This window comes from Micropterus salmoides, unplaced genomic scaffold (assembly GCF_014851395.1).
Source record: "Micropterus salmoides isolate LMB-PRFRI ecotype aquatic unplaced genomic scaffold, ASM1485139v1 Ms_hic_scaffold_6, whole genome shotgun sequence".
Lineage (NCBI taxonomy): Eukaryota > Metazoa > Chordata > Actinopteri > Centrarchiformes > Centrarchidae > Micropterus > Micropterus salmoides.
In genome coordinates, this window is record NW_024044348.1 from 5,704,668 (window position 1) to 5,728,875 (window position 24,208).

A 24,208-nucleotide genomic window follows, 5' to 3' on the forward strand; every position below is an offset into this window, starting at 1 on the left:
TTTTATTGCCAGGTATGTGTACACATACAAGGAATTTGACTCAGGATTGTACATTGCTCACGATGTGCTTACTTATACAATAAAATCAGACACAAACTACAGAGTAGACAACACTAATATACACACTATGAACAAAACAATATAGACATATTGACAAATAATGCAGTGATCAGAGTGCAAAGGATGCAAGAGTAAACTATTCTCATTATGTACATGTTGAAGGTGGATATGATATACAGGTACACATAAATGTACACATGTACACAGTGTGATGGAACATAGTGCAAAGGATGCTGGAAAAAATAAATAAGACCTATGACCTTATGACCTGAGGTAGGTGTATTGGTATACAGTATATACAATATGACATAGTATGAACATAGTATGAACAGCACTGAAATAGAATGGTGAATAAATAAATAATAGGTGGAAACCAGTGAACAGGTGCTGATTAGAGACAGAGTTACTGGGTTATTGCACATGAATTGTTCCTGACACTGTGAGTCAGAAATCAGCTGTTCATCAGAGTGATGGCTTGTGGGAAGAAACTGTTCCTGAGTCTGTTGGTTTTGGCGTACAGTGCTCTGTAGCGCCTACCAGAGGGGAGGAGCTGGAACAGGTTGTGTCCGGGGTGAGATGGATCTGCAGTGATGTTTCCTGCCCGTTTCCTGACTCTGGAAATGTATAAGTCCTGAATGGAGGGCAGGTTGGCACCGATTATTTTTTCTGCAGTCCTGACTGTCCGTTTTAGTCTGCTCCTGTCCTTTTTGGTGGAAGATCCAAACCAGATAGTGATGGAGGTGCAGAGGACAGACTGGATGATGGCTGTGTAGAACTGGATCAGCAGCTCCTTGGGCAGGTTGAGCTTCCTGAGCTGACGCAGGAAGTACATCCTCTGGTGGGCCTTCTTGATGATGGTGTCAGTGTTGGGCTCCTACTTCAGGTCCTGGGATATAGTGGATCCCAGAAACCTGAAGGATTCCACAGCAGACACAGGGCTGTTGATTATGGTGATGGGGGGCAGAGTGGGGGGCTCCTCCTGAAGTCCACGGTCATCTCCACAGTTTTGAGTTTAAGTTATTGAAGTTAAGTTATTTAAGTGCAATATTCACAGTCCTTTACCTCTGGTTTGGTCTTAATATGAACAGGACCGTCTGATAGTTGCAGATAGGGATGAGAACTCAACTCCGGATAGTTGGCTGTTTAACCAATTTCCGAATGGAGATTTTCTATTTCACTTAACAGCTTGGCTATAATGACCTGACACTTCCCACCATCACACTACTGATGTATCTAATGTTTATGTCTATTGATGGGGATTAGCTCTCTTGGATTCATTAAGAGCGCCCTCAAAGAGCAAAGCCTTTCCAGCCAAATTTTACCACTTACTATGAATGGTCAATCCCAGAGACACCAGAGACATATTAGTAGTTTTAGGCAACAGAAACACTATGGTTTTGGTTAAATGTCCTGTCTCATGCTTCAAGACAATGTTGAGTTTTTCAATATTAAACCAGGACCACCATCTTCCCTTAACATTTACCAAGTGCTATGAGTGTGTAAACATAACCATAACCATAAGAATGAATCATACTTTTTTGCTATGAGCAGATATTATATTTCTTGAGTGGATATTTTAGGGGGAAAAAGAAATACACTGTCATTTAACATTTTGCAATTTTGTTCAGTATAAGCATTTTGCAACTCTGCAGGTATGTTTATTACAAACATTTTCTTCAAAAACACAAGTCAGATTGAATTATGTTACTCACACAAAGTATTTGCTGTTGCCAAACACTATAGTACTTACCTAATTTCTAGGAGACGGGGTTGGATGTGGTGTTGAAGGAAGTATTTAGATACTTTACTTATTAGCACTCATGCCACACTGTAAAGTGCTCCGTTAAAAGTAAAAGTCTTGAATTGAAAATGTTATTTAAGTTAAATTATGTTAGTATAATCAGGAAAATGTACTCAGTAAAAGTACTCAAAGCAGTAAAATGTCCTTTGTGACTGTTATACTATTATCTATTGTATCATCAGATTATTATTCTTCATGCATTAATGTAAAAGCAGGATTTTACTGCTGTAGTTGTTGAGGTGGAGCTCATTTTGAACTATTTTGTATCGGACTGCAACTAATTTATTTTTATTATGGATTAATCTGCTGATTATTTTCTCTATTAAATTGATTGATTGTTTTGTTTTGTAAAGATTCTGAAAATAGTGAGAAATACCGTCACATTAGCCCAAAGTGACACTTTCACAATGCCTGTTGTGTCCAACCAACAGTCCAAACCTCAACATTATTAGCAATAAATTAGAATTATGTAAAGGAAAAGCAGCAACCTAACTGATTAATCAACTAATTGTTTCAGCTGTACTTGTATAAACTATTGGGTAGTTTAATTTACAACAAAACATCATATTTTAGATTTCAAAGTTTTGTCTGTAAAAGGTGTAAAATAAAAATCATAATTAGTAATAATTCCTACAGCCACCAGAGGGCTTTGTCATTTAAAGGTTAACATTTGTCAATCTTGCAGCAAAGCCTTCTGCTGAAGTGAAGTAAAATCCTCCCTGCAGCAGTTCTCATGGGGTGAATTAGTTCTGCAGGGACCACTTAACCTACCAGACTGAATTTTAGAGCCATTGGGTTGGATGAACAGAAACAGAAAACTACTACAGGAAACCTAAAAGTGCGAACCAGGCAGACTAAGTCTGATTGTTTGTTTTTTGTTTTTACAAACATAAACAGGCTTGTGAGCTATGAACCTACAATTCACAAGCTAGTAAAGCTTTCTCTGAGGAATAAAAGGTCATAAACACATTATATTCTATTTATATTGCTCCACAATTCGCATTTTAGCTTTCCAGTTCTATTATTATTCTATTCTTCTGTTACTACTGATTGAGTGTCTGACTGATTGACTGGTTGATGAAGTGTCTGGTGCGCACACAAACACACACACACTTTCCCTCCATTGTCTGGATGCCAGGCTGATGTGTAACCGCCCCCTCTCAGCCTTCTATCACTGTAAATTTAGCAACAGAAGCTTCTCAGCTGCTCCTTTCCAAAACCTGAGCCCTCCTCTTCCATCCATAGTATTTCATCCATCTCCTTCTCCAGGGTCATGACTGCCCGCCCCCTCCTCTCCCCACCTTTTCCACACATAAACATACATATACTACACACACACCTCACTCTCATCCCACAGCCAATAAGGGCCTGATGAGCTCAAGTATCAATATAACACAAGGACTTATTCTCTGAGCGGAGGCTGAAGATTCTTACAGACCTCGATCTTCATCGTCGGAGGACCTTCTCTTCCTCTCTGAGGTAAGACTGAAACCGACAGGCAGTGGCTCTGAAATCACTCATCACTACTAAACTTAATGTAAATGTTTCTATTTGTTTCTCCTTTTAAGCCAAAATCTGCTGGTTATAGATTTTGTTTGTAATCATGTGCAGCAGGTTGCCTCAGGTGTTGTATGACAGAGAAAAAACACAGATGATCGTCCGTCCTCTGGCACTGCAGGCTGTAACCTCAGGAGGGATGTTTGAAATAGACCTAGACATGTTCTGCTGCATGTCAAATGTGTGTAGTTTATGTTTGGGATAGTTAACAATCTGGCTCTGGAGCAGGAGTCCAGTTTCCTGAGACCACGTTGATTTAACAAGTTAATAAAAATGTCATTTTATGTAATTTAATCACTGCGCTTAAATCAAAATAACAACTTGAATTTATGTTTGGGTTCCTCTTAAGGACATAAATCATCATTTCAAATGATGGAGTAAAACTTAAGAGCTCTGGAAGGAAACAGATGAATGTATTTCATTTTTACACATTGGCAGTGAAGTTTAGCATTATATGTAAACTGTGACCTACTGAATTGTCTAACTTGAAGATAACTCCTGGAGATACGGTGCTGGAAGTTTGGAGAGGCTTGCATATAGGCAGTTGACATACACACTCACACTCCACCAAAATCCCGACTACTAGTAGCGTTTCTCTGCAGCCGCATGTCTAAAAACACATGCTGATGATTCTGAACGCCAAACCTTGAAAACACACAGAGTGTACTTAAATTTGTTTTCCAAATTACTTTTGTTATATTTATTACTCTGTTTGGGTTGACAATTGGCATAAATGTGTGTGAATATCTGCACATGAGACACGTGTTCACAGACTTTAGAGATTTCGCATCACGGTTCAGGTTTTTATTTGAGCAAATTGAGGAAACATTCTCCTCATGTAACCTCTTGTCATTATGTTGAAATTGCACTCACATAGCCACTATAAACGACCTATAACCAGGCCGACATTTTAGAGATATGAGGTTTTGAGATAGTGATGACAAGTAAGGTCTGTTTTCTGTCAGAAGCAAAATACACATCCTTCATCTAGCCATCACTTTCTCTTTATCTCTGGGTCAAACTGATGTATTGGTCCATGAATGCATCTCATACTGCCATTTCAATCTAAATCTTGATTGGCTCAGGATCAGGAGTTTCCTCTGCAGTCTCATCTGTTTCATCAAGACTCAGAAACACTTCTCAGCATTCGGTTTGTTCTCATACCGAAGAAATGAAGTGGCCATCCACTAAATATAAGGAGTGTTGAAGTGTCGATATATACTGAGTGAATGCTGGACACACAGAGGTGAGGCCACTGACAGCTGTAAGTCGATCAAAGAGCTCGTTTGTTATTGGAGGATGCTGATTGGCTGTTTGAGTGCAGAGGATCCTCCCGCTGGACCAAGCCGAGGGATTAAAGCAGCTATTTGGACACCGTTCCTCAGCTGATGGGTAGAAATATGATCCAGAACTAATCCCCCGAGTCCTCTGCAGCTGTGTCCACTGCTAAGTGTGAAGGAGTCATCCAAAGATACTTTTTATATATCAAATATGATATTGTTGTATTTAGAATATTTAGTTAGCTGACATCCTCCAACAATTGCTTCAACAGAGCTGCTCCTCGCCTCCCTTGGGCCTGAAATGATGTTGGGACTCCAGCTGACTTTCACAGGGAGGCCTGTAGGAACATTTTTACTCTTGGCCTGATTAGTGGGGTATTTCCTATATATATAGGACTGGAAATTGGCATTTTTTATGAGCAGTGAAAGCTGTTGTGGAATCCAGGAAAGCAGTCATAGTTTATTACATTTGCTCTATACAGTGTGCCTGCAGTTGAATAGTGTAATAGTTTGACCGTGTCACATTTACGAGTTTGTTCTCCCAAATTACAAAAAAACAGAACAGCATATTTTTTCTTACCTCTGGTGGTATCTAATCATACAACCATTTTTGGTTTAATTGATCTATGTGCTGAGATGAATAGAATTTCATTTGAGGAGCGCACAGCCTTTAAAATGCCTTTAAAAAAGACTCTGGCGCTGTGTCCAAAATCATTCTCTACTTACTATACACTGCATCATATTTACCCTCAGCCATTTATTTGAGTATCTTTGAATGTGAAATTTATGCTCAGGATGGTGCGCTTAAGATTTTCCAAAATGGAACATAAAAAGTACTTTCTGTAAACAATACCTTTTGTGGCGCCGAAGTTGAACTCAAAAAGTGAAGTCAAAAAGGGTAGAAGTTGCTGTTGACTTGAACAAGCAAAAAAGAGACAGATATTTTTCGGCAAATGAATCTGAAACAACCTGCATGGCAAGATTCCAATAGAGGTACAGTGAGGGAGGAAAAAACTTTGGCTATTTGGGTAAACTGACCCTAATACCAAATTTCTAATTGAAACAAAAGTTTAAAGTAACAGCACCAAATCAATGGGAAATAAGCATTAAATATTCTTTTAGTCAAAAATGGCACCTATGACATAAGTGGTGATGATGTGTGGTGTTCAGTGGACTTGGATTGGATTCTCATGAGTGAAAACAAACCTGCAAAGAACATAACACCTCCCAACCAGCTGAGTAAACGGTTCTGGACAAGGTGTTTGTGTCAAGTATGAAAATAATGCAACTCTGTGACCTTATACTGTAAGTGGCTGGAGCCCAGAGGTGCAAGAAGTACTGAGATCCTTTACTTAAGCAAGAGGAGCAATACCACAATGAAAAAATACTACATTTAAAACGAGAAAACAACACTGAACAACACTGAAAAATGTACTTTGAGCATCAAAAGTAATGCAAAATGGCTCCATTCTGTGTTATATTTATAATATAAAGTATATATCAGTAAAGGAGCTAATAGTAATAGTAACTATTGCTGAAAGATAAATATAGTGGAGTAGAAGTATAAATAAAATACAATAAAAAGGAAATACATAAAGGCATAATGTGTATTTGTCAATTGCAGTTTGTAAAAACACTGTCACGGGTTTGGTTTGGTGTGTTTTGTGTTTGTTTCCATTCCTTCCCTGCCCTTGTGTTTGCTTTTCTCTGTAGTATATGTTACTTTGGTCATTTATTAGTAAGGTTTACTTATGAATTCATTAGTATTTTTCAGTCTTGTTTCTGTGTTCTTTACTTCTGTAGGGTTTTTTTTCAAAAAGTCTGTGTTATGTTTCATTTTGTGACATAGCTCCTTGTGTGTTTCAATTGGCTTTACTTCCTGTTTTAGTTTGTAGTTATTCTGCCCTAGTGTCTCTTGTCTTGTTTTACTTCCTGCCTGTCCTTGACTGTCCTAGTGGTTTCACCTGTGTGTAATTAGTGTCTCACTCACCAGTGTATTTAAGTGGTTGTCTGTCTATCGGGGAATGAACAGAAACAAACACAAAACACACTTAACCAACCCAAACCCGTGACACACACACAATTCAAAGTTGTCCCCTCCTCCCCGCCTCAACAAGGAGGAGAGAGAGAGGGAGAGCAGTGATGGTCGAGCTAGCTAGAAAGTGACTAAAGAGAGGGACAAATGTCTCGGTGGGGATCAAACTCTTAACCTTTTACCTTTTCATATCAGCGCAGTGTCTCTGCTGCTGTTTCAACCCTGACAACTCATCAGGCTCTTTGTCTTTTCCCTCAGGCGTGAAGTCTGCTGTCACCATGTCTGACACTGAGGAACTGTGAGTGAATCCCACACTGTCAATAAAAACACACACACTGCAGTCTGAAAAAAACAGTTTTAACTTTATCAAAACAAAGTGATGTAGATGCTAACTTGGATTTCATGTTTGATTTTTGAACGTCTTCTCTTTTTTATTTCAGGGATCAGGTCGAGGGTAAGTGACAACCACTTAGGTTGTTTTGTTTCTTATGTAAGTTATACATAAGAAACAAAATAAACAAGTTATATGACTCACACCTTTATTAATTGTATTAATAAAACAAAATGAACAATGTTTTTTTTTATTTACTGACTTTACTGTTACTGACTTCTGTCATGAGATTATGATAAGATGTCTCAAAATATACTGGAATATCTCTCAATTGCCCTGCAAATATACGCTAAGTTATTGTTTGACCATATATTTTATATGCATTTGAAACCACATATTGTAAATGTACTGTATAAGTAAAACATTTATGTAAAGTTAAAATGTAAATTGAAATGACACCATGTTATATTTGTTTCTTTTGTCCCACCTTATTTGCCTTATTTTTCCAAAATCGAAGACGAAGAAGGTAAAGACGACTGATTCGATACGATTTTCCAGACCTTTCTCTACTGTACTAATTTATCAGCTGCCTGATTTCACCCTTATTTAGAAGTGTTTGACAGTGACACCTGCACTTTATACAAGTTATACTAACATCTGATTTTATTTGCGTCGTCTCAGAATTTCCTTTTTCCAAAGTAGAAATGTGAAGCCTTGTTTTAGTTTAATAGGTGAGGAGTATCATTTAATTCCTTATTTTCATGAAGATAGAGATTTTGATGATCATTTCATGTAAAATATTTAATTGTCTGTACAAAAAAAGAGGCGTAGGATGTTTATTTTCTGGCAGGTAGAAAGCTAACTAACAGCTGTCAGTCAAACACTTTCAATTTAAGGGTGACTTTTTCTGACTGAGTGATGTTTTGAGTCACATGGTTGAGAAAAAAATGCAATTGAGCTTCCAGGCTCTACATTTATTTTCTTGACATGTGACATGTTTACACTGTTGTCTGTTAATGTCACATCAGTGCAACTGTCATTGACCTCATTCACACAACGGCCATATTTTCAACAGTGGAGGTGGAAAAATACCTGGAAAAATCAAACTGGCAGCAAACTCAGAGAAAACAGTAACATCACAATACATATATTAAATATATGAATTTGATTTTAAAATGTTAATAACAGTACAGTCATTGTATACACCTCATGTTTACCTATGTTACTGTAATCGTTTTCGCCTATATCATAATATCCATAGATGATATCTTCTAATGTAATCTTTCTAATTTTTTTGGAAAAGATTAATTTAGTTAAATGCTAAAAACAGATAAACGACAATATTATCATCCACTATTATCTAGATGTACTGACCGCACCACACAACATAGGCTACATTTGAATGAAGTTAAATCCAAGCCTAGGTTTCCAGTAATTTGAGTAAGTATTAACATCAACGTCAATTTAAATGTGTTTTTTACGCTTCTGTTTCTCTTTGGCTCTCTGAGGGACAAATGTAATATATTTGTAATACAATGCTAACATTTAAGGCTTGTGTCAATATTCTTTATATTTTCACAGTTATTAAAATATAAAACATTTTGCCATTTGATTAATCAAGTTTTCTGATTTACTTTTATGACACGGTGTCCCTAAACAACTGTAGTCCTGCTAATATTGATATGTTATTATATATATATATATAGTATAATCGCTTTTTTTTTCTCACTGGAATTTGTGTTGCAGAATTTCTGGAAATGTGCCTCTGCATGTTTTTTTTACCCTGTAATTTAAGTTTAGTAAGTGATAGATGACAATATGATTAGAATAACAAAGTTTACATAAAGCATTTGATTTTGATAATCTGGAGATAATAGGAGAAATAAAAAACATTAGCCTCCATGGTCCTCATAAGGGCAGTTGTTCTAAAAAGGTTTTCAAACTGAATTTATTAAATATGTGAACGATCAGCACAAAACCAGCTGTTCTTCAGGTAATTTTCCACCTCAACAGTTAAATACGGCTTCTGTGTGAAAGGTCAACTGACTTTCTCTCATCATCCTGTGTTTCTCTCTCTCCAGCAGCTCTGTCCATCGCTCACCCATCCGTCCTCTCTGTAACTAAAGTAATCTCTCACTATTGGTTTCTAATGGCTCTGTCATGTCTGTGGTCTTCATTAACGGCCTTCTCCGACACCCTCCCTCTTCCCGGCGGTTTGGTGCATGCTGCGTGCCCGTAGCCCAGGAGGAGGTAGTAGAAGTAGAAGTAGCCCCTGAGGCGGAGGCCCAGGTAGAAGCAGAGCCAGAGGTAGAGCCTGAACCAGAACCAGAGCCAGAGCCACAGGAGGTGGTGCAGCAGGTGGTTCATGAGGAGGAAGGTACGTGGCATGGGCAGTCTGTTCACCCTTCTCCTGTAGGACATTTAGCACTCTGCTCTGTAGGATAGCCAGTCCAGTCAACATCAACACGCTGCAAAACATATCCTGCCTGACAAGTCAAAGCGTTGAGTCTTAAACGACAAGCAGGCATTATTTTAGTTTTTGCTCATCTTTTACACTCCTCTCGTGTTAATTCAATTTTTACCTTTTAAAAGATATTTTATAAAAGATAAGCTTTGTTTTTTTTTTATCAAAATACAATTTCCAAGATTCAGAAATGAATGTTCAAGCTCAAGATTAGAATCGTTTCAAGAAAACAACCCGCCTCTTCCAATTCAGTCAGTAAAGGTAACAGAAGACAACAATTACGTTTAGCAGACGCATTTATGATATAAATGTTCAGCAATGCATTCTTTATGTTAGGCACTTCCTCAGAATTCCAACTACAGTCTGTAAAAAATATCTTAATATGTAGATTTAAATAAGTGCCCAGTCATGTCTTCAGTCATCACTTCTTGGTTCAACAGTAGCTGCAAACCCTACTTTTGGGAGGAATACGGTTCTATGGCGGTATTTTAAACTCAGTAATTAGTAATTTATGCAGAAATTAATGAAGTTGCTGGGGGGGGGGTCTTTTCTGCAATCAAAACACAGCTGGTGTTTAAAAATTACACACATCAGAAATTTAAAATCAACAGAAAACTGACAATAAAGAATTGCTGATTATTAGATTCTAACAGTGTCGACTGAAAACCTGCTGAAATTATAATATTTGGCAATGCTTTCTTACAATGCCATTGCTACTACAGTAAAGCATGTTTAGCTAGCAAAATGATTTGAATCACATAGGTGATAAAAGTATTTTGGCATTTTGTGACTTTGTAAATATGAGCAAAAGGTTCCTAAGTAAAAATTGTATATTGAAAGATTGCATTTAAATCAGCAAAGGTATTCTAATCTGATCTTATCAGCTCTTATCTGAGATGGATTCTTTTTTCCCCCCAATAAATACCTATTAATATATGCATATTTTTTTATATTACTAAAATATGTTGCTTTTCTTTTGGGGAGGAACTCCTAATATTTAGTATATTTTTATGCAGTGAGAGAAATCTGCCAGTGTGTAGAGATATTTTCTCATGTCCAGTTTAGAGTCATGTTATCTGTTCTCTGGTGGAGTGCTCTGTAGATAGTAGACATTATACCACACACTGCTATATCACACACTGCTGGTAGATCTTTTTCCTAGAACATTTGAAGACTCAAGGGTCAATTGTCTTGTTGGGTTTGATATTTCTGCAGTTCACTAATCTAGTTCCCCATGAGCCCTTTCCACTGGAGTTACCTCCTCTTCATTACTGCTCACAAAAATTGTGAATCTGCAGCGTGAGTTAAGAATTTGTCTGGATGCATTCCCAGCAGGAACTTATAGTATTAATTCTCTGTAAACCCCATGCTGTTTAGCTAAATTTAGTTGCGGCATGCTAGATAGCAGCTGCACATCTCCAAATTTTGGAGCGGTTTGACCTTGTTGGGTTTTCCTAAACATACATAAACATACAATCCATCTGATTTAACCAACTTAAAGGTTCAGAGTTACATTAACCCCAGTGGTGGAATGTAACTAACTACATTCACTATAGTACTGTACTTAAGTACAATTTTGACATACTTTTATTTCCATTTTATACTAATTTATACTTCTTCTCTACTACTTTTCAGAAGTATATTTTGTACTTTTTACTCCGCTCCATTTATTTTACACGTATAGTTACTAGTTACTTAATAGTATAGTAGTTACATAGCATACTTCTAATCTACCCAGTAGTATACCAAGTATCTAAAATTGTATTTGTTAAAGATAAAAGCAGAATGTAATATTCTATAATATTAAAACACTTAATACTCACTGCATAATGACTGCTTTTACTTTTAACAGTTTAAGTAAATTTAGCTGATAATAACATTTTGAATGCTTTTCTAGACTACGGTGTTTAAACTTATACTTAAGTAAAGGATAGCGTACTTCTTTCAACATTCAGGTAACTGTATAGTAATCATATAATTACCTGAAAAACCCATGTTCAAGCATACCCATGTTAAAATAAGGTTAGAAGGCTGCAAAGTTAGACAAACCTCAGACGCGATTAATTCCAGGTCACTGTCAGTCTGAAAAGTTAGTTACACTCACTGCTGGGGCTTGTGTTTGAGCAGGTAATCATGGCCTTACTGCAAAGAGAGGAATAGCGTATCTGACATCATGACCCGGGAAAGCATGGCGATGAGAGTTAATGCTCCAGTCCTACAAACTGGCTTTTTCCATAATCATGTATTCGTCCATCAGAAAAATACACTCTAAAAAATGAGGGATTAAAGAAAACTTAAGGTGTTCTTTAGATACCAAACACAAAGTTTTCTTAGTAAAGCCTGACACTGAGGTCTCATGAACCTTAACAGTAATTACAAAATCATTTAGCAATATGACCTACGAATGGTGATGTCAGATGGTCTGTCTGTCCATCCATCTGTCCTACACATTCATGGTCAGTGGATAATTCCTCATGATTTGCTGAACTTTGAGCCACATTCTTGTCAAAGTTTCTCCTCGAGAAACACTTTGATCCATAGCGAGATACGTTTAAAATAATTATTCCACAAGATTTTCTATAGATATTCATGGTGCCCAGAAAACAAATTACGATATTTTTGGTGCTCCCTGGCCTTTTCTACACCATAGACCATCAAGCCACCAAAACATTGTTGCCAAGTTGCCATTAAAATTTACTGAGCACATTCAGGCTCCCCAGAGGTTGAGGCCTTTCCATTTTAAACACTACATGACCTTTCTTCGAGTGCCACCCAATATTTTTACTATACACATATGTCTTTATCTAGTCTGCATGTAGCCATGAGTTATTTGTTGCTCACATCCATGCTTCCAACATGATAAACTATTTTGATTTTGAATCCCGAGCCTTTCCTGTAGCACCACTACTGAAGGAAAATCATCAACTTGTTTATTCATTCTGGCGTCATGAACACTGCAGCCACTAGGGGCCACTAGCGGGGCAAACACACACCAGCAGTGTATAACACGTTTAAACACTTGTACCCATTGTTTTCTATGTTTAGCATACACACCTGCTGCATCAATATAGGGATACTGCCCTGTTCCCAATGTGTGAACTCTTCAGAAAAGCAGGAGTTTTATCACATTCGCTTCCCTAATCAGTGTGGCATGACAAGGCTAGTGTGTTGCACTTTAGACTTGAGTGACTAAAGTGCCTTTTGGTGTTTTCGGGCTCTTCGAGAAACCCCCATGAACCCTTGTTTTTTAGAGTGCACTGCAGAAAAAAATCTGGGCTTCACTTTATAAAATGTTGTTTTATATCACATCACATCCTCATCAGTGTTAGCTGTTTCCAGCATTACTGCTCAGTGTCAGATGTGTGTTTTGAATGTGCACATAAATGTTGAAAGGGAAAAAAAAGAAATTCAGCTGCCTTTACATGTCTCATACATTGCCTTCTATCCATGCGTATGTCTCATTTTGCTCTTAATGACTATTGGCGAATCCATCTTCTAGGCAAAAGCAAAAAGGATGATGGGTAATTTCAGTCATGTAAAAGCTATTTCTTTTCCTCCCTTCAGTCCATGTTTAGCGCCTTTCTTTATCTGTGTGTAAAAGAAGAGTGAGACTGGCAAACTGCTCTAAAGCATTTACACTGGGGTGTTTTAATGCAAAGCAAGCATCCTCATTATTTATGTCTTCCATGAATTTTTTTTGTTTAAATGCTTTCATGATCTATGCAAACTTTTCACGCAGATGGAGTTACTGCAGAAGTCTCAGGCTTTACTCTATGCTTGCTAAACTAATACTTTGATTTCGCTGCTTGAGCAGTAGCGGTTTAGAAATATCAAGTTTCAGGAAGGAACAGTTGACTGACTATAAATCTGCAAGAAACAATTGCTGACCACTTATATGATAGATTTACTATACCAATCAAACAAGGAAAAAACTACTGTTAGGAAAGTGAGAACTGTCTGCAGCATTAATACATGACATGACATGGGTCTTCTGCAGTGGCTGCCACTGCTGTACATTAGAATTGTGAACACCCCAATTTGGTAAATGTGCTTTATAAGCTGTGCACTGTAAATAGGACAGAATCAGCCTGCCCAGTCCAACCACTAATGATTTCTGTTCTGCTCTTGCTTTCAACGCTTGCTGCATGCAGACGCCTACGAAGAAGAAGGTATGTTGATTTGTATTCTTCTCTGTTCTTCTGATTGGACCAGAGGCCAGAGGTGTGAAGACTCTTTCACACCTTTCACACATGAATAAATGCTTGTTTCACTGATCTTCCTTGAGGGAAAGGCAGAATTTATCTGTTCGCTTCAGTCAGAGCTGATGTGGAGGAACAGGGTGAAGGATTCAGAAATGCCGAGTCATGGTTACGGGCCCCATTGCTCATCTCTGCTTCTTCTCTTTTTTGCATGAATGTGTCCTGCCAGGGGAGGAGGGAGATCAAGATGGTAGTTTGTATTTCCTGCTGAGTCGCTATTCCTTTGCCTGCGTTTTCCTCCCATGTTGTCTGTCTTTTTTTAGTGTGAGGGTCCCGTAAAAAAAACATAAAGCTAATCACAAACTTGGTTATTTGTTTCTGTTAAAAATCATAGTTGTGTTTTTACCATGCGCATCAATTAACAGTAACTTCCAAACTCCCTGTTGTGAAAAGTGTGCAATGAAGTATGTTCAGACAATTTGATTTATAGCACACAACGTACTGATTCTGATTAGCACTTCAAATGTCTCAGATTACATTGGTTTGATTTATACACTAACGCACAACAGATTAACACTGTGAATTGAAAATAAAAACAGAGGAATTGGTCCACTGATCATGAAAAGTGTTGCTACATTGACTCACTCAAATGACTTTGATCTGTTGGAGGTGTGAAACAACTTGCAGCCCTCAGATGTAACTCAGCTTGTCCACATGGATCTTCCCCCTGATTAACCAGCAGATCTTTAGTCTTTGTCTTTCTCCCTAGCTGTGTCATATTTCTAACAGTTTGATTTCTCCCCTTTCTCCATGTTGGTGTATTGATGCTGAAAACCCAGAGGAGAAGCCTAAGTTCAAGTGAGAACATTGATTGTCTTTCGTGCATTACTGCCAGCTTCAAGTTACTTATTGTTATAACTCAAAAGTTATTTCCTTTAACAGACCCAGTGCTCCAAAGATCCCTGATGGCGAGAAAGTGGACTTTGATGTAAGTCAACATGTGATAATATACAACTGATATGTGATCTCAGCGGCACTCTTGTGGTATCAAGGCCCCTTACACACGGGTAGTCGAAATCCAGCCTAATAATGGTCCACGCTAACTCCACTTAAACAAGGGGGTCAAGTCAAATTGTGGTGCGGTCCGTCGTGCAGTCAGAATGCATACCATCCTCCTACACAACAGCTTTGCCCTTTAAAAAAAAAGCTTAAATTGAGGTGTAAACGGCAGTTCCCCCTTGGGTTGCGTGAAGGAGTGTATGTCTATCTAAGACCTTTAGTTTTATTTTAAGAGAATTGAAAGGTAAAGTAGAAAATGATTTAAAACTGTGCATCCAAATCCAAGATTTTTGAAAACATGTGAAACAAGATGAAAAGTCAAATTATTACCTTTGTATCTGCAGAGTGTCCCTAACACAGAGCTCACATGGTCTTCAGAATCAGAAGCTCTATTGCCAATTAGTATTTTATACGTACAAGGAATTTGCTTTGGTAATAAGGTGCCATGTGTAGACTAACATACAGTTGACTTAAATAAATGTAGAAATATATAATATGGAATAAACAAATGCTAAAGTTATATAAGAATAATAAGAGATTCTAAAAAATAATACAACTATTTGCAGAGAAAGAACAACGTTACATGTGCATTATTCCGGGTTTGTGTTGTGCAGACGTATTGCAACGGGAGAGGATTAATATATATATGACAAAATAAAATATAGAATAACAACAATTAACAACAAAATGCCAGGTTTGTGCATGATATAAAATGAAATAGAGAACTGGAAAAGTTCTCATAAAGTTCTCACACTCATAAATCCACATCATCGCAAATTCAAGTGACTGCACGTTAGAATAAGTTCATGAACCTTGGAGAATAAAATTTGCTTTTAACTTAAAGGACAGAAAGAACAGAATTGTTAAACATTTAAGGTAACAGAACCAGAGCAAGTCAGGAGGAGAGAACCTGGGACCAGGTAAGATGGGAAGATGGTATTTAATTAGTGGCACCTATTAAACAAATGTCATGGTTGTCATGAGAAATTTGTATTTTGACCAATGGTTTGTTAGTGTGCTCTACATACTGTATAATTACAATACACATGTCCACATGTCTGTGAAGGCAGTGCCAGCTTACTGAGCAGGTCATCCACTAATCACAGGTAAACCAATAAGTGCTTTGGATAAAGGCGCTACTTATAAATGCAGCCAGAGACCAAATATTTTCCAGTAAAGAAAGTCTTTTGCAAGAAGCTGTCGGGGACAACTACAAGTTATGTGATTTTCTTACTGGTTATTTTGTTCATGTTTACTAAAAGCAACAAAAAAAAAAAAACAATGAATGAAAAACCTGCTAAAAAACTCATCCTCTCCTGCTTCTTCTGAGTGTTTCTTATTAACTTTGCGAGGCCATGGTATTTTTCTAAGTGTAGGTTTGGAGCCGCCAACCTCTCTCCTGTTTGTTAGTGACTGCGGTCTCCTGTACATCTCCTACAGGACATCCACAAGAAACGTCAAAACAAAGACTTGATGGAGCTGCAGTCACTGATCGACGCTCATTTCGAGTGCAGGAAGAAGGAAGAGGAGGAGCTCATTGCACTCAAAGGAAGAATTGTGAGATTTTATCTAAATAAACCATATTTAGTTTATTTTTAGTATTAAACCAACCATATACTTGTATATGATTGGTTTGGCTATGGGTGGTGATGGCGCATAGATAAGATGCTTGCCTTTGGTGCGAATCCCACTGTGAGACATCCACCATTGTGTCCCTGAGCAAGACACTTAACCCCTAGTTGCTCCAGAGGTGTGCGACCTCTGACATGTATAGCAATTGTAAGTCGCTTTGGATAAAAGCGTCAGATAAATGTATATAGTCTATTTGACACACATATATCTGTAGTTTAAGGATCGGGTTAAATATCACAACAGTCAAAGATATGTGGAAATAAACCAGAAAATAAAGCATTAGAATTAATTTCTTGGCATGTTTTGATCCTCAGGAGAAGCGTCGCGCTGAGCGTGCCGAGCAGCAGAGGATTCGTTCGGATAAAGATAAAGAGCGGCAGGCAAGGCGGGAGGTACGCAGCTTCTGCTGAATTGGCACAGTTTTTTTTTCACAGCACACCTCAACTTGTAACCTCATGCTTCTAAGTTTTTCAACAGTATTGCACTGTTTAAAATACATTAACTCAGAATAGATTCACCTTTACAAATATCAATCAGTTACTATTTGCATGAAGAGAATCTGACTGTGGAGAGGAATTTAACACCACACTGAAAAGCAGTGTCACACTGATGTCTCCTGGTTAAGAGTTTCAAGTATATTTTCCATCTCATCACACCTAGCAGTACAGTGTTCACCCAAAGTTTATTTCTACATCACTGCATCAAGACGATAATTTCAGTTACTGGAGGTCAGCAAAAACAGGATTTTCAGATGCTGTTAAGATGCACTTTTCATTGACATATCAGGCAAAAGGAAAAAATTTTCTTTCCACTTGTTATGCTGTGGAATCGTGATCTTTAAAAATGTATTTTACAGGCTGAGCGACAGAGAAAGGAGGAGGCTGATGCCCACAGGAAGGCTGAGGATGATGCCAAGAAGAAGATCGCGCTGAGCAACATGGGATCAGGCTTCAGCAGCAGCCTGCAGAGGGTACTTTTTTCACTTCACTTCTTTTGGTTGTCTTTTTTGTTAGTGTGAATTCAGATTTTTGTAGCAACATGTGTGTTTGTGAAGACATGGAGCTTTAACTAGTTGGACTTTTCTAGGTTGAACATAAGAGAGGCAAGAAGCAGACTGAAAGAGAAAAGAAGAAGAAGATTATGGCAGAAAGATGCAAACCTCTCAACATTGACAATTTCAGCGAGGACAAACTGAGGTAACCCACAGGAGGAAACAAGAAGACGAGGCACAGTCTAGATTATACTGCAATGACACCACAGAGAGCCTTCATTTCACTGTGCTTTGGGGTACAATCATAATTTTTATATGCATGATCAATTTTACGTAACATATAACAACCCAAAACTCGCTATACATGAGCACCCCTGGACATGTTTTCTCCACATGTGCCAAATCAGTCACTCATAAAAAAAATTTAGCTGTTTATATACAAAATATTTACATATTGTCTCTGAAATCTGCGGCCTATAGCCTAGTACAAGGCAGGATTTGATGTTGCAGGTTAACTCAGGTTTAATCCTGGGTTTTCAGTCCTTACGGTGGTTCACTTCTTAACAGGGTACATTGACATGGTAACTTATGCAGACCAATCAGTTCTTTTGGAAAATGACATGTCAGACTGTTTGACGCTTTTATGTTTGCTGTGGGTGATGCAGAGATGCTTTTGTATACCAATATCATCCTTAACGCCTTGTAGTTGTTGTACTTTTAAGAAAGAACAGTAACCCTACTTAGCACTTTGAATTATGTTTTTAGATATATATTTATTTTTTTGTTCCCAAGTCTGTTTCCCACATGACATTAATTAAGAACAACGTTTGGAACACATGTTTCCCTGTGTGGACCAAACTCTTCAACCCATTGTGTCAGATTGCCGCAGTTTGAAAATCATATATCTCCTTCTCCAAGTCATAACTAGGTCAAATCTAAACAGACATAATACACACAATTTTAGATTTATTACGAGAATATCATTACCTATGTGAATTAACATCCATACCCTCACTCAGAAATCAGAAAAAAAGATGCTCCCTATAACTCTTGCTTGAGATTCAGTTTTCTTCATAATCAAAGTAATCCAGTCATACTTGTCTGTATATCCATTGGTACATTGCAAACAAGAACTGCTAATAGCTTATTCTGCACCATTTAATTTAGATTTGCCAAAATATAAACAAATTTAGACCAAAAAGAAAACGGGCTTCAAAATGTTGTGCATAGCATAACTCAACATTATACTTCCTGTTTACAAAGCATTGTGGGAACTGTAGTTTATAAACATAGCACATGATTATCCCACAAACAGAAATAAGGCATAGAATAATATCAAGCGGGACAAAATCCATTAATATACATTTTTTTCACTATATATTTTGTATAAATTACAAAGCCTCAGAAGGTCCCATTAACATGGTTCCTATATGTTTGGTACACTGATACACTTTTTATCCATTTAAATACAGATATTTACCCTGTGATGAAAACCAGCAGATGTATAAACAAAATTCTCTTTATAGTTTATATGCAAATTGAGTAGCATTCATTCAATATCATGACAAATACCTTGATATAGAGTGAACAGCAACACAGCAAGTAATGTAGCTAACGATAGCTAAGTTGGGGGTTAGCACATTAAAGTCAACAAAAAAAAGCAGTTATGGGTTAAAATGAGGTGATTTTCTGATCGCCACATTCGCAGGGAGCAACATATTATTTTTAGCTGCTTTAGAGGATTGTTGGTTGATTGGATGTTTGGTTCCTGGTTTGTGTTTGTCAGGGAAAAGGCAAAGGAGCTGTGGGAGTGGCTGCACAACCTGGAGGCAATTAAATACGACCACGGCGAGGCACTCAAGAGACAGAGATATGAGGTCAGTGAGGAAACGTGGTATATTTGTGCATGCTGCAAAACATTCAATCTCCTTTTTGGTTTGTCTGTTTTTATCTGAAGTTCAGTGTGAATAATATCTTTATATTCAAACACCACCTATTTAAATGTGCAAAATGTTTCATTAGTATTCTGTGGGATTTTTATTAGCACAGCAAATACTACTGTAGAGTTCAAAAAGACATGCTTTTGTAGAATGTGTGAGTACTTTACTATGACATTTATCAGCTGTGACACATATTCTTTGATGTCAGGTGTGCAGGTGAGATTCCTACCTGATTCAAACCCAGCTGTTTGTCTTTCAGGTGATCTCTCTAAGAAACCGCATCGACGAGCTTCAGAAACAGTAAGTAACTCCCATCATCATCAACTAAATGGGGGAAAATAGGACTACATCAAAGTGACAAAACACTCAAACTTCAAATTCAAACTTACACACCCTTTTTGTGTGTGTGTGTGTGTGTGTGTGATGTGATGCGAATTATCAGTCAAAACACTGGAAATAAATTTAATGAAAACTAAAATATAAATTAATAAATCATATATGAGATAATCATAATTTATATTTATTTTATTTGTGGTCAACAGTAGGCTACATTATAATATAATTTTTTGTTTATACTTTTCCACATTCAATTTAAGTGTTTGTCATGGTGTGACTTTCAGTAAATTTACCTGGTCAGTCATATGATCTAATTTTTAATAAATAAATATGATATAATACAATAGCCTATGTGTTATTAATAAAGATTAGCCCGTTTGGGTGGGTTAACAAGGCCTAGTCTGGGCACTAGAGGGGGATGTAGCTTCAAAGGAAAAATCTGTTCCTCTCATGTCTAAGTTTGTATAGTAGTTAGTTTGTATATGTATAGCCTGTGTGTGTGTGTGTGTGTGTGTCTACATAATAATCATCTTAAAGCCACCATGAAGGATCACTGTACAGATCTGACTCTGTTTTTGCACTTTGCGCTTTGCAGCAGCAAGAAGGGAGCCGCTTCACGCCGCAGGAAGTGAGCGGCTCCTGAGTGACGGTCAGCCCGGACACGAGGCGCGTCCTCTCGGCTACAGTAGCTGCTCAGACCCCGTAGACACCCGCAGCTCCGGAACAATGGCAACAAATGGCAACAGTCTTACCGCCTGTGGCTGCTTGAGTGAAATGGTTTTCTGGATGAATTTAGCTCCAACAAATGTTATTAAAAGATTCAGAGAATAAAATGAAAGAATTATTAACCCTCCAGTCTGCAGCCTATGTTTAAGTTTGTAGCTATCAAGCTATCGGTTTGATCGATCTAATTGATTAGCTGTGAATAAACAATAGGTTCATGCAACTACAACACAAAACATTAAAAGTCTGAGTTTTATAAGCCTAATATTACGATATAATATGTTTTAATTATATCATTGTAATTTTTTTGGAAATACAATAATTGGGGAAATTTGTTTATACTCTGATTTTCAGTTTAAATGTATACTTTTTCTTCTACATAGAACTTCGTATTGTGGCTTAGGCCACCTTTGATGCAAAAGATCTTATATGAATTTACTGAGATATAATTTGTGGCTGCACCATTACATCAAATGAGAAACATTTTACACACAAATTTTGCATCTTAAGAAATATTTTAATCACCACTACAACTTATGTTTGAATGCTTTGGAGCTGCTATAATCAGTATTTTCATAATAACAATGGATCAAATGTGTACCTGAAAGAGGTTAGTCCCACTGAGAATTATCATCAGACTCCACACTTCCTCTCAGCAAGAGCAATTTATTGTTTGGCAGCTTTGCTGTTTTGGTCTCAGCGATGTCATCAACGCTGTTTTGAGCAGAAAAGCTCTCATAAATCCATCAAAACGAAGTTAATGACTAGCTGGGGAACATACAGCGGAGTATTTGGCAGCTAAAGCGACAGATATGCAAAGCAGAGCTAAAAGGTGAGTGAATATTGGACATATTGGACAGGTCCAAATGAATGATCATGTTGCTTTGCGTCTTCTGGTTGTGCAAATAAGCAACTGTTTGCCAAGATCGCCATATAGACTTAATGAATGTCAATGATGTGTTTACAGCTAGTTATCAGTTAATGATGGTTTAAATAAATAATGTTTGGCTGCATGTTTGTAATAAAGGAGGAAAAGACTCAAACATACATAGAGCTCATTATGCCAGCAGAATTAAGCATCTATTTGTATATATTTATAATGGATGCAAATATTGGAACAGATGAAAACCATTTTACTGAGGAGAAGAAGTCAGAATATAAATATTTCTTTATTAAAATGTCATTCACTCATAAATAATATATAGAAATCTATGACACAACAATCCCACCATCCCTTGTGTCTGTATATGTGTGCATGTGTGTGTGTTTGTGTGAGAGGGTACTGTGAACAAATAGCTCTTATTTACAAACAAAATGGTCCTCGTTCTGCTGAGATTAATGGAACACAGTCTTCAGTTTGTTCGGGAGGATAAAAACCAAAGCAGCAGTCTGAAGAAACTTCAGGAAAAAGTCTGTATAAGTTTGTGGAATACGAGTCCTCGGCTCCATCACGTTCAGAGCGGTTCGTAGATGCTGTTGGGTTCAGCAGAGGGACAGGAGCCTGCAGGGCTGCTCTGAGGCGATCCAGGGCCGCGGGGAACCACGCTGTCGCCCGGGGGGGGCACCGCTGGATCTGTGCTTATTCGCTCTACAATGCTGGACAAACAGTCCAGACTGGAAACGAGCGACCGTTTACCGCTGCAGGAATCTGTTAGAAAGAAACAGGAAAATATAGTTTAGTCAGATTAGGAGGAGTTGGTCAAATTCAAGATCAACCAGGCCATAATAAAAATCAGACTGTTTAAAGAAGCAATTATCATAATAAAAGAGTAAATGGTCATATTTAAAGACAAATCATACCAAAAACTGGTCATATTAAGGGTGAAACTGGTCAGAATAAACAAAGAGCAAGTTATATTAAATGACAGATTGATCATATTAAAAGACAAATCTGTTATTACTTTAAGTAAAGAGGGGGCCGTATGTTTATTTTTAAGAATTAAGTCATAAATTAGTTACATTAAAGCAGAAAGCAGGTCATATTAAACAAGCTGGGCTTTTTAAAAGATTAGTGTGGTCGTATTAAAAACCTAATCTGTTATATTAATGCTGACACTTCGGACATTAGAGGACAAATTGGTTGTATTACAGAAGCTGGTTACAAAAAAAGAGAAAGCAGACATATTTAAGTACAAACACACTATGAGTCTCATTAAAAACTAGTAAAACTACTTGTATTAAATGAGGGGAGCAACTAAAGTAGAAACACGTCATATTCAAACTGACCGTCTGCTGTCTGGCTGCAGTAGGAGCCATCACTGTTTTCGCTCCTGGACGAACACGGGGATATTAAATCCATCTGGAAACACAAATCAATCAAGACAATTTCACTCAACGAACTAAACTTCAGTGACCAATTGTCAAACACAAGTAAAACACACAAAAATGAAAAGGACTAAGGTCAAACAATTGTTTACATTAAAATGTGAAATGAACAAATCAGTAAATAATCATAAATAAGTTTAAGTTTTTGAAACTGGCTGATTTTAAAGTTGATTTAAAGAGCTCCGTCATTCAAAATGTGTCGAGGCACTGTGGCCAAAAATAAATATCCCAAACACATTCCAAACATTTCATGAGGCAGCACATGAACTGTTCAGCTGTTCTTGGACTCACCATGCCATCAGAGCAGCTGGAGCCAGGACTGGAGGCGTCTGAATCCCCGCTGTAGTGTTCCAGCGGCGGGTAGAAGCCGTTGTCTCGGCCGGCCCTCAGCAGCGCCTGTAGAGATTCGATGTAGCTGATTGCATTGCGCAGGATCTCCACTTTGGGCAGCCGTTGGTTTGGATTGGACGCCGTGCAGCGCTTTAGGGTCTCAAAGGCATTGTTGACCTTACTGAGCCGTCGCCTTTCCCGCATTGTTGCCGCTTTCCTCCGGTCTTCATGTGTTGTTTTCTTCTTGCAGGCCTTGCAGGCCCAAAGCAGGCAATGTCCTGCCTGGTGGGGGCCCCCAGGAGCCCTCACATGCTCATCCTCCTCCTCTGTGAGGGGGACGTCATGGTGGTGATGGTGATGAAGATGGTCCTCTGACTTTAGCAAGCTGGCGTGCGTCAGGCGAGCGTCCAGGTCGTCAAAAAAGTTAATGTCGCTGGTGCTGAAGCAGGGGTCATTGTAGAAGTCATCAGCAGAGGAGAGAGGGAAGGGAAGGTCGGACAGATCCATCTTTCCCTCTGCAGAAGATTCTCTGAGAACGACAAGAGGGTGAAGAGGAGGAAAAGTCCCTTGAAAAGTTCCTCTGATGACTGAAAAAGTCCCCACAAAGTGTCTTCTATTTGTCAAACTAAAGAGCGTCAAAGAAAGGAAGAAAAAGGGAAAAAGAAAAGAAAAGTCTCTCCTCAAAGTCTCCTGTCAAAGTTAGTTGACCTGAACTGAAGTGGAGAACGCTCGTGTTTTTAAAGGGCCAGTCTGTGTAACTTCAGCTACTTTGGCTCGGTTTGTCTTTATAAAGGAGTCAATGTGTGGGCAGGGCTGTGGTTTAAGTGACCAATGTTCTGAGGGGGTGTGGTGTGTGTGTGTGTGTGTGTGCGGAGGATGGGTGGGTCACTGAGGTGAAACTCAGCAACAAAAAGGTAGCAATAAAAAAGCAATGGAGTCCATCTTAAGAATCAAAGAAAAATCTCTACTAGAGGTCAAAAACTATATATGTTTCCTATATTTTAACTAAGATCTGTCAGTTTGCAAGTTTATTTTCAAGAAAGATATTTGGAAATGTTCACAACAAAAGTGAAAGTGAAACATCTTCTTAGAGACTGAACTCTTCTGTTCATTCTGCATCATCAGACAGTGAGCTCTGGCAGCAT

At 38.0% G+C, this 24,208-nt stretch overlaps 2 protein-coding genes across 6 annotated transcripts; one reads left to right on the forward strand and one right to left on the reverse strand.

Moving 5' to 3' along the window:
• Nucleotides 1-3,195: 3,195 nt before the first annotated feature.
• On the forward strand, nucleotides 3,196-20,540 carry LOC119890556 (troponin T, fast skeletal muscle isoforms-like). Of its 5 annotated transcripts, XM_038701871.1 has the most exons (16): nucleotides 3,196-3,340; nucleotides 6,992-7,031; nucleotides 7,174-7,187; nucleotides 7,582-7,590; nucleotides 9,304-9,441; nucleotides 13,680-13,697; nucleotides 13,957-13,977; nucleotides 14,567-14,585; nucleotides 14,670-14,715; nucleotides 16,227-16,343; nucleotides 16,733-16,810; nucleotides 17,275-17,388; nucleotides 17,505-17,614; nucleotides 19,196-19,286; nucleotides 19,609-19,649; nucleotides 20,281-20,540. In XM_038701871.1, exons 2-16 carry the CDS (start codon nucleotides 7,012-7,014, stop codon nucleotides 20,315-20,317), a joined length of 873 nt encoding a protein of 290 aa, XP_038557799.1. In that variant the 5' UTR covers nucleotides 3,196-3,340; nucleotides 6,992-7,011; the 3' UTR covers nucleotides 20,318-20,540. The 5 variants fall into 5 exon arrangements, with proteins under 5 accessions (XP_038557799.1, XP_038557800.1, XP_038557802.1 ...); XM_038701872.1 differs by lacking the exon at nucleotides 7,582-7,590; XM_038701873.1 differs by lacking the exon at nucleotides 13,957-13,977 and having other exon boundaries at nucleotides 3,197-3,340.
• Nucleotides 20,541-21,558: 1,018 nt separating this feature from the next.
• On the reverse strand, nucleotides 21,559-23,834 carry LOC119890557 (myoblast determination protein 1 homolog). Its single transcript, XM_038701877.1, has 3 exons — nucleotides 23,025-23,834; nucleotides 22,635-22,707; nucleotides 21,559-22,056 (listed from the first exon to the last, which is right to left on the reverse strand). Exons 1-3 carry the CDS (start codon nucleotides 23,568-23,570, stop codon nucleotides 21,863-21,865), a joined length of 813 nt encoding a protein of 270 aa, XP_038557805.1. The 5' UTR covers nucleotides 23,571-23,834; the 3' UTR covers nucleotides 21,559-21,862.
• Between the last annotated feature and the right edge of the window lie 374 nt (nucleotides 23,835-24,208).

Coding starts and splice junctions, on each gene's coding strand:
- LOC119890556 (XM_038701871.1), top strand. CDS start 7,012: ATGTCTGACACTGAGGAACT. Junction 16,344..16,732: donor TTGCACTCAAAGGAAGAATT/GTGAGATTTTAT, acceptor TTTGATCCTCAG/GAGAAGCGTCGCGCTGAGCG. Junction 17,389..17,504: donor TCAGCAGCAGCCTGCAGAGG/GTACTTTTTTCA, acceptor GGACTTTTCTAG/GTTGAACATAAGAGAGGCAA.
- LOC119890557 (XM_038701877.1), bottom strand. CDS start 23,570: ATGGATCTGTCCGACCTTCCCTTCCCTCTCTCCTCTGCTGATGACTTC. Junction 22,708..23,024: donor CCAGCTGCTCTGATGGCATG/GTGAGTCCAAGA, acceptor TTGTGTTTCCAG/ATGGATTTAATATCCCCGTG. Junction 22,057..22,634: donor CTGCAGCCAGACAGCAGACG/GTCAGTTTGAAT, acceptor TCTTTCTAACAG/ATTCCTGCAGCGGTAAACGG.